General features: G+C 46.7%; 1 protein-coding gene across 1 annotated transcript in view; it reads right to left on the reverse strand.

The window, feature by feature from the left end:
* The window catches only part of CASQ2 (calsequestrin 2), a 33,416-nt gene extending 24,412 nt beyond the window's left edge, over positions 1-9,004 (reverse strand). Inside the window, exon 1 of the mRNA XM_005420568.2 lies at positions 8,579-9,004. Coding sequence (XP_005420625.1) covers positions 8,579-8,812 — 234 coding nt within the window. The 5' untranslated portion in view covers positions 8,813-9,004. The remainder of the gene's footprint in view (positions 1-8,578) is intronic.
* Positions 9,005-10,085: the final 1,081 nt, after the last annotated feature.

Below are 10,085 nucleotides of genomic sequence, written 5' to 3' on the forward strand. Positions count from 1 at the left end.
TGCCACTGCTCCCAGCCGGTCCCTGCACGGCATCGCAGATGTTTTGGCAACTCAGCTGTGCCACTTGCATGTCAAGGGCAGACAGGGACGTGTGTGTGTGTCTGTGTGTGTGTGTGCGCTGCCCCAGGCATCTGGGACTGGGCAGGGGCCACCCAACTAAGCTGCCCTTTCCAAAACAGAGACTGACAGTGTAGTTTGGGGCTGTCCTTGTCCTTTACAAAAGTGAGGCTGTTGCTCCCTGGTTCTCTTTCTGGCCTCAGAAAAGTTGTGTAGAAACTGAAGGCTGGAAGTTGCTGTGAAGCCCATGCAGGGCAGAAAGCTGGGTGCTTTCAGTGGGTGCTGCAGGAGGGAGGCATGCTTGGTATTAAGCCCGTTCACCTACACATGCCCATGTCATTCCAATGCCTCTGGCTCTCAGGAACAAGCCAGATTTCTCCAGTTTCTGACCCAAGTGAGTGTAACCCAGCACCTCTGGAATCCCAGAGGGTTCAGGATGCTGCAGGCAAGAGCTGGGAGCTCCCATCCTGCATACACAGGAGTGATCAGCGAGGAAGGGCCCTGAGGGAACAGAGTGGTCCTTGAGACAAGACCTTTTCCCCAAGAAGTGAGCAGAGAGAAATAAGAACTGAAGAAAGCTTTAAATATACCCAGCCCTCCTTGCCCTGGGTTCGAGGTGTCAGAGGTCTGCTAGCTGATGGCAGTGTCTCCTGCCAGGGCTGGAGAGGGTTCCCAGAAAAAGAACATATCATGTACAGCAGCTGGCCTTCACCAGAGCTGTGTCAGAGAGCACGCAGGAATGAGCACCATCAGCACTGCTCAGGAGGGAGCGCTGACCCTCGGGGTGCCGGGGAGGGGAGGAGCCACTGCCTGGGAATTGAGCTCTTGGCTGCTGCTTGCTCCATTTCCTTGGGCAAGTGTTTTTTCTCATGTATGTAGGTAAATCCCAATGTGCAAAGGAAAAAAAAAAAAAGAAAGGAGAACTTGGACCTTGCTAAGTCACTTCTTTCCTCGGCCATGGATTTCGTGCCTGGTTGCCTGTTATTTAGGGACAGAGGCTGCAAAAGGACATCTTTGGTCATCAGACTCAGAATCGTGTCATTCAATCTCTGTCACAAAGCAGTCAGTGTCCATTTAAGACTCATTGGACTGTTCTCCCCTTCCTCCTCTGGTAATTAGGGACTTTGTAGTTCCAGACTTGTTTTATTCATAGCCCATTTGTCCTTAGGCTTTGCGCTTAAATAGCTCTTCTCCCTCCCGGGCGTTTAAAAGGAATTATCATATCCCCTTTCCATTCTTCCCACAAATGAAGCTCAGGCACGAAGGAAGGGCTTTGATTCGTTTGATTTTAGATGAAGGGCACGGGCAGACCAGGCTCTGGAGTAAGGTCAGGGTGGGCGAGCATGGCATGGCCACCCCTACCCAGTCTGCCTCACAGAGCAACAGCTGCCCCAGCCTGCACTCAGCTCCTGCAAAATGTCAGGGTCCAGGGCAGGCAGCTCGAAATGGTAACTACAAACACCACACATGTCCTCTGAGTAGGTGAGTGTGAGCTCAAGCTAGCCCTTCTTGGGCCCCTCACTCAGGATAAGGCCAAGAAAAAATTCTCCATTGTAAGACTGGTGAGACAATGAAACAGGCTGCCCAGAGAAAACATGGATGCCCCATCCCTGGAAGTGTTCAAGGCCAGGCTGGGGGGGCCTTTGAGCAATATGGTGTGATGACCCACCCTGAAGAGGAAGTCACACCTCATTTAGTGGAAGGTGTCCCTGCCATGGCAGGACGGTTGGAACCAGGTAATCTCTAAAGTCCCTTCAAATCCAAACCATTTTGCATTTGTATGAAAGGCATCTCATTTGACAAAAGTGAGACCCTGCCTCCTGAGGACCAGCCCAGCAGAAAGACACTGAGAACCCTTGCTGGCACTTTTAGGGGAACCCCACTAGCATGGGAGGATGGCAAGACCAAAGTGGATGCACTTTTCCACATTTTTTCTCAATTGTATTTCTGAAGGGAGGAGTGGCTCAGAAATTGCTGTCTCCATGCAGCTCAAGGTCTTACATAGAAATGGCCTCAAATTGCACCAGGGGAAGTTTAGATTGGATATAAGGGGAAATTCCTTTGTTGAAAGGGTGGTCAAGCCCTGGGACAACTGCTCTGGATAGTGGTGGAGTCACCATGCCTGGAAGTATTTAAAAGACATATCTCTCTGGCACTCAGATATGGTTTAGTGGTGGGCTGTGCTGGGTTAATGGTTGCACTCAATGATCTCTAAATTATTCCATGATTCTAGCACTATTCCATGATTCTATCACACCTACAGGACTGTGATAAGAGCTCCACACTTCAGGGCCAAGACTTGGCCTTGCACTCTGCCAGCAAAGCAAGCCCAAGCCCACAGGGGTCTGCCATGTCTCCAGGAGACATTTGCAATCTTTAGATCCTGGGATTACAGCTGGTTTCTGCTCATGTCAGAAGAACTCAAGTTGGTACAATGTACAATCCCCTCCCCAGTCATAATTTAGCAGATGAGAAAGGTGCCTTTCAAAGCACATTTATGGCTGTGAAAGTGCAGTTCTAGGAGAGATGCTGCTCATGGAGCCTGTCCAAAGTCACTGCTTGGAACTGACAGAGGGACTTCAAAGAAAGAAACATTTCAATAATAGGTAATTCAGCCTTGGAAATTATTTTGGCCACACTTGCACAAAAAGATCAAGGCACACAGTTGTCCCTAGATGTCAATGTGCCCATCTGTGAAACAGGGGGCTTTCTGTAACCTGTTTTTGTGGCTGGCATGTCAGTGAGTGAAACCCCCTGGGTGCTACTGCTAAAAATCAGTACTTTGCTGGCTGTTGCTGAGTTGAGACCTACTTACATGGCCTCAAATGGGAAGTAATCAATGCACACTTTTTCTTTTTCTTTTCCTTTCTGCCTTCCTTATTTTATACATTAACTTATCTGTAGTGGAAGCACTTCTTTTGTAGACATAGAAGCTAAAACACCTCTTTTATTACAGGCTCTTGCACACATACCTATCCAGCCAGATGTCCCTCATCTCTCACCTTGAGGACCTGTTCTGTAGGGACCCAGAGAACTGAGAATTTTTGTGACACTCATTGAACATGTCTTTTAGATCCATATTTATACTCATACCTCGACACTAAATTGTGTTGAGGCACTGTCTCATAAACATGGCCATTTTCAAAGAAAATGTCTGAAATCTGAGTTTGTGAAGCACACAGAAAAGAGTGCTTAAAGAAAGGGCTTGGATTTATATTTCTATTTTTACTGATATTTTATATATTTTTAAGATTTTATACTTTTACACCTAGAGATGGGGATAAAGTAGAATCTCATCTCCTGGTTCCTATGGATTTTTGGGATAAAGTATACAGATCTAAACTGATAAAACTTTATTCTGTGTTGCATCAGAAGCAGAGAGAGGCTTTTTGCTGTGTATTACATGGCTCTGAACTCTTGTGGGAATATCTGCTCTCAAAAGAGTTCAAGACCATATGAGGGAAACTACCCCCAAACCAGCTGATCTTTACTACTTTTTCCATCCCGAGTTGGAAGCTGCAGTAGTTTCAGCACTTGGAAATAAATGAATTAGAAGGTAGAGCTTACACACAGTTTAATCCTTGCCTTTTACCGGACTCAAAATCCTTCTTTCTCTTTCACACCACAGGGAGATAGTGGCTGTGTTTCCATGTGTTACAGAATTGGCCAAATATGTTCAGGAGTTTCACTTTGTTCTGCCATTTGTTGCTAGAGGCTGGACCGCTCCTAGGCCTCATCTGGAGAGGGGAGTACCACATCCCTCCTCTCTTTCCTCTTATCAGACTGGCTTTTACTAGGCCAGTTCTCCATAAACTTTCAGTCCAGGGGCACTGTTGCATTGAAGGGACTAAAATATCTGGGCTTGATGAGCCTCTCTTTTTTAAGGATATTACACATGCACACAGATGGCAAGGGAAGAATGGCAGGGGAGCTGGGACTGAGGGAGTTTCAGCAGAAAGAGGACACCAGAGTGCATCACAGGCAGCCTGCTATGATAGTGAGAACTCCTCAGCTGCTGGAGAGAGCTTCTCAAGTGCAAAAGGAAAGCCCCTAACACCAATGCTCATTTATTCTTGCTACATGATTCCTAGAGACAGGGGCTGACCCACTGGAAGGCCAAACTCCCTATTTAGGACATTCAGAGATGAGAAGGGAGAAGGTCTTAGAAGTGATGGTAGGAGACAGGGTGAAACATGGTAGAGGAGATAGAGAGGAGAAAAAAAGTAGAACAGGTATTTCTCAGCTTCACTGCTTTGATCTTTTCCCCTCTTAACCCTTCTTCATTAAAGTTGAGACCATTTAGGACAAGTAGCTTTTTATTTTACTTGTCTGTTAAACAATTCTTGTGATTGCTTGGCTGTTTCATTTTCTTCACTGTGCTCACCTCATGGAGTGTGCAGAGCTCTTGCAAACATCACCACAGGGTAGGAACGGCTACTGTTATCTCTGGGACTGCTTGGATCAAACTCTGCATTGCCCTGTCTGGAGGCTTTTCCCAATCAAGGTGCAGGTGCTTTCCAGTAGCCAGTGGTGCAGAGTGGAGTCATAGGAGAAAGGTGCATAAAGGAAAGGAACCTTTTACCCTGAGCTGTGAAACAGCCTGTGCTCATGGTATCTCTGCCCAGGGTTGTCTTAGAACAATCCTCCCCCAACTCTTTTCCATCCTAGCCAGAAAGCAGTAGGCATCTCAAATCAGTCCTTTGGCTATTTTTCCTGGCAGACCAACCCAACAGCCTCCATCTTTCCAATCTGGACCTGAGGGGCTGGCACTGCCACCCCTGGAGCTGTTGTCATGAACTAACGATGGTCCAAAGAGTTGCTTTTACTGCCAGAGGGGTTTGGCTGTCCCTGGAGCCTGTGGGGACCAGATGGCACCCAGCAGTGTAGGTGGTAAGAGCTGTTAGGACTGCTTCAGAATGAACACCACCTTCATTCCCCTTCTAAACTGGAAAGTGACCCTGGGCTGCGTGGGAATTTGTTGATCCAGTATACCTGGACACAGGGAGCTGAACACCCCATGTGCTGTGCCAAATGCAATATCAGCTTGATGACATCATCCCTTTTCTGGCGACAGTGGGTGTGCATCCTCAGCTTTCAACAGTGTCAGTCAGTCCTACATGCTTCTCTTGGAAGGAAATTTTTCTTATTATATCACTTCTTGGTCTGCTGTACATAGTTATGGTTTAGTAAAGTCCTTAAATAAGTGCTTAACTTTACTTACGTGCTATCATGTTGTCAGCTTGATTTCCTAAGTAAATGATAGCATTGTGATTCTCTTCTCTCTCCCCTGTCTATCAGCTGCCTTCCCTAATAAGCTTTCTACCTGTTGGCCCTTTTAAACCAAATTTTCCAGAGTCAGTGATCTCAAACATAATGAAGCTATTGCAAGTTTTATGAAGAGCAAAGACTTGGAAGGGAAAAGGCTGAAGTGCCCTGAAAGAAGGAAATGTTGCCATATGAGCTGAGCCCCCATGGAATTTCAAAGGACCCAGTTAAGAGAGAGCCTCACGTGTTCTTCACTCCTGGGAGAGGCCCCAGTCAGAGCTTGTTACTGATGAGCTACATATTTCAAGGAAGCCATGGTGGATATCGCTTGCTCTTTTCTTTGGTGTCTAACGTAATTCTTCCTGCCTTTGATCTTTGGAATTGTACATTTCTTATAAGAAATATAACATGTTAGAGAAGTAGAAAGGATGGACTATTTGAGGGTTTTCTGGACTTAAATTCTTTAAGCTCATGTGCCCACCCATGCATGTCCATGAGACAATCTGATGTAACAGCCCTTAACCACCAGCTCAGACCTTTGTTTGCTCCACACCTGCCTGTGTGTTGGATGGAGGCTCACTTTTATTCCTAAGGATGGAGACTGATGACATTGTATGGAAGGGGGCTAAAGACAAACTGTATTGCCAGGCTGTGAAATCAGCATGTCTCAATGTGAAACAGCAGGAGAATTGTCAGTAAAGTTAGATGGAAAAACATGAGGTGCTCTAGAAAGGAGCATCTTATCACAGGCAGCACCCTGTGCTGGGAACTTCCCAAGACAGATGGCAGGGAATAGTGAGGGCTGGAGTATTTACCTCTTAAATACTTCATTTCAGGTATAAAGGACCTTCAGCACTCCAAGTCCTGACCCCTCTACTGAAATTAGATATGTAAAACCTTCCTGAGTGAACTTTTCTCAGGTTTGGCTGGAAGGAGAGCTCTGTCACTGCTCCTGTGCCTACAGAGCAGCTCACTACTCTAAGGCTTGCTCAAATTACAAGAGACTTGGGTTCAGCTGCTGACTGCTTCCAGGAATAATGATCCCAGGCAGTTCATCTCACAAGCAAACAGCTCCACATCTCAGTCAAGGAGCCACTGCAGACATTTCTTTCCTTCTCCCTGTGCTGGTGAACATGCAGTGAAGTCCAGCAGCTGAATGAGCTCTGACAGGGAAAATTAAGAGTGACCCCCTATGGTACAACACATTATGGCTTGAACAGAGAGAGTTGAATGCTTTCACAAGAAGGAGCAGATTACAACCTGGCTTGCCCACTCAGAGTGCTCCCATGGTTAAATTAGTACAGAAATTGGGAACTGTAGCACCATTCTGGCCTGTGTCCTATGCAGAATAGAACATATCTTTGTTGCATTCTGAGACCCTCTCCCCTTCTGATTCTCTCTGGGTGACAGAAGCAAAGAAGTGCTCAGTCTGCAGATTTCTCTTGTGCTTGGGCTGTCAGATTGCTGCTGCTGCAGTTCTCAGTCCAGGGGAGGGACTGATCTGAAACTGTGATACATGTACTGAATCAGCACTGCAAGTGCTTTGGAAATTTTGAGGTCAAAGCCACGAGTGCCAGTTGATGTGTGGCACCGTTAGCTGGAAGCTGAGCACTAAGGGACTGGAGCACTGCAATTATGTAAAGGCTGCTGCAGGTCTAACCCTCAGTCTCTTGCCCAAGGTCACATAAGAGGTCCATAGCAGAGAGCAATTGGAAACCAAATAAATCACCAGAATCCTAAGCTAATGTACTCATGGCCGAATCCAACCCTGAAAAATAAAAGCTTAAGGCCAGATTATATTGCAGCTGTCGCACCCTTGATAGCATGGGTAATGGTGTCATGAGGACTCAAACTGATGGTACACATCACACCATAGAGTCATGGAAACATGGAATGGCCTGGTTGGAAGGGATCTTAAACATAATCTTGTTCAAAGCCACTGCCATGGACAGGGACACCTTCCACTATGCCAGGTTGCCCAGTACTCCATTCAACATGGCCTTGAACATTTCCAGGGATGGGACATGCTTCTGTCAGGTTTCTATAAATATGTACCTAGTAACTGTTTGACACCTACCAAGCACAAAATAGCTATCCTGCTAAACAACAATGTCATTATACAACCAACAATACTCATTTCAGCCGGAGATCAAGCATTACTTTTTTCTTTTCTTTGCCAAATGTTATTTGATCACTCACCTGCAGAAAGTAACCATTGCCTGACAGGTAAGTAAAATCTGGTTAGTTTTTGGACCTTTCTTTCTGGGAGTCATCAGGCTTGCTGAGGAGGTCAGCAGACCTTGAACTTGACACTGAACTTTTTTGGGTCCTATCCCTCAGCAAGCATATTTCCTTATTCACATTTCCTACGCTCTCAGGGATGCAATGCATTTTCTCTCTGGATCTGACAAATAAAGCTGAAGTGTTTCTTCTGCAATTCTGAATTCACTTTCTTTTCAAATATGTCTTTTAGTTAAGAGGGAATAGTTGCAAGCTCCTGGTAAGAAATATGCACCTAACAATCGAGGCTTGCAGCTGTGCGATTCCCTGGATTACAGCTACAATACAAGGAAGAATGCTACAAATCTACATTGTCACTTTTGCCATGATTTATTTTACCGAGGATTAATGAATCATTTGTTCATGAAAGAATTAACAACACTCTTTTTCCAGCACAGAAGACAATGGTTGCATTAACAAGCAGCTATAGACTGATTCCAAGCAGGCAACCAAGTGTCAAAAAACAAAAAGGGATTTAATGCTGCTGCACCAGCAGGGAGCTTTTGAGATGGGGAGCTAGGACACCCATTTGCTGCACAGCTTGATAAGGTTTCTTGGCTGACTGCTGCTAGTGGGATAAAAAATGGGACTCAATCCAGAATACAAGTGGGATACTGGCTTGTACAGAAAGGATCAAAAAATTTCAAGCTACAGGTTCAGGTGCTGAGATTTGGGAAAGCTGAGCTGAGCTGAGTTCATGTTTCTGAGGTTTGCAAGGTTACTTGCTATTGCCTGAGTTTCTGACAGACAATCCAGAAAAGCTATTTCCCAGCAAACTGAGAAGAGCACAAAAGTGGCTTTTCCCCGGGCTTTGCAGAATTCAGGCAGGGGCTAACTGAAATCCAACTAAACAAACTTTTGGATGCCCAACCTGCTCTGCATGAGACCATTTGCCTCTCCTGTCCAGTGGCTCCTCTCCATGACTCCGTGCAGTGCTGTGGCACTGACCCCGACCGGGACATGCAGCGGCACTTACCTCCAGCACCATCTCTGTCATCTGGAACTGCTTCTGGGAGACCTTGTCAGAGCTCACAGGCTCATGGAAGAGCAGGCAGAGCATGTCATACTTCTTCAGTGCCTGTTTGTAATTCTTCTCGTTCAGGTCGATCACTCGGTCTTTCCCATCGTAAGTAGGGAAGTTCAGTCCCTCTTCTGCCTTGCAGCAGAAAAGCAGGTAAAAACCTGCCAGGATCCAGCAAATTGCCTTCATAGGGGCACCCTTGGAGTGCAGCAAAGGGTGGGTAAATGTCCCCCTCTTTCTTGATTTGAGAAGAGAGGGAGACCAAGGACTCCAGGTAAAGTTTGAACTAAATTTCTCTTAGTTTCTCTAAGTTTCTCTCTGCTGCTTTCCTAGAGTTGAGCCCAAACACTGCAAGGCTGGTGGGGAGCAGCAAACTTTGCTGTCCTGTACTCACAACAAAGAGAGAGACAGACGGGAGAAGCTGTCAGGCCAAGCCCTGGATACCTTACATAGCTGTGTCCAGCTCCCGTGTCATTAGGAACTCCATTTTTAGGAAGCAGTTGTTTCAGGCTAAAAATAAACCCTGCAATGAATAAAAAGGACAGATATGACACCATTGAGGGACTTGCTGGCACTCTGCATCATCTGAGAGAGACAGAGTGGGCAAGAGGGAGGGAGTGAAAGATGTCAGTCCTGGGACTATGCAGGCAGGGTTTGAGAAGGGACAGACTTCACTCACACAGGGAACCAAGGCACAGGCTGTCCTACTAGGAATTGACAAAAATAGAAAGTATTTACTGCGATTTATAATAAGGGTATCTCTCTTTATATTCCTTTGGGCATCACAGTGATTAAGCTTTTGATAACAGATCTCAGGTTAAACAGTTTCAGAGCCTCATCTGCACCACTAGAGGAAAAGTCCTGTTTCCTCAGCAGCAAAGGAGGTGAACACTCCTGGGACTTCTTTCTCCTGCCTGGAGCACCATTTGGAGCTGCTAGCTGACATTCAAGGTGCTTTCTGAAGCACATTCTCTGCTTGTAGGGCAGCAGGAGAATTGCTGGCCCTTGGACCTACAATCCAAAAGCAGAGGGAAGCTTATGTTGCAGCCTCACATTTTCACAGCAGTTCCCAAGCCACATGCATTGCTGGCGAGTGGTTAAACCTCATCGTGCTAAGGGGCCTGGCGGGTGGGAGGCATGTGCCCAAGCCAGTGTCTTGGGGCAGGAGGCAGGGCTCTCCTCAAGAGGATGGTCAGATGGCACCATCACCGCCAGCCACCCTTTCTGGGGCCTGCCTGTTGGACTGAAGCAGGTTTTTCACACAACCCTCTTGCATTTCCCAGCAAGCTGTCCTGCATATTCCTCCTTCTTCATGTCCCAGGGATGGTGGCCAGTTCCTCCTGAGCACAGCTGCTGCTTTGCTGTATCACCTGCACAGCGCTGCTGGGGGAGAGTGGTTCAGAGGCACAGTCCCTCAGCTCTTCCCTCCTCTGACCACGGTGTCACCTCTGACCCATGACTG

The sequence above is a fragment of the Geospiza fortis genome, unplaced genomic scaffold (genome assembly GCF_000277835.1).
Source record: "Geospiza fortis unplaced genomic scaffold, GeoFor_1.0 scaffold1, whole genome shotgun sequence".
In the NCBI taxonomy this organism is placed as follows: domain Eukaryota; kingdom Metazoa; phylum Chordata; class Aves; order Passeriformes; family Thraupidae; genus Geospiza; species Geospiza fortis.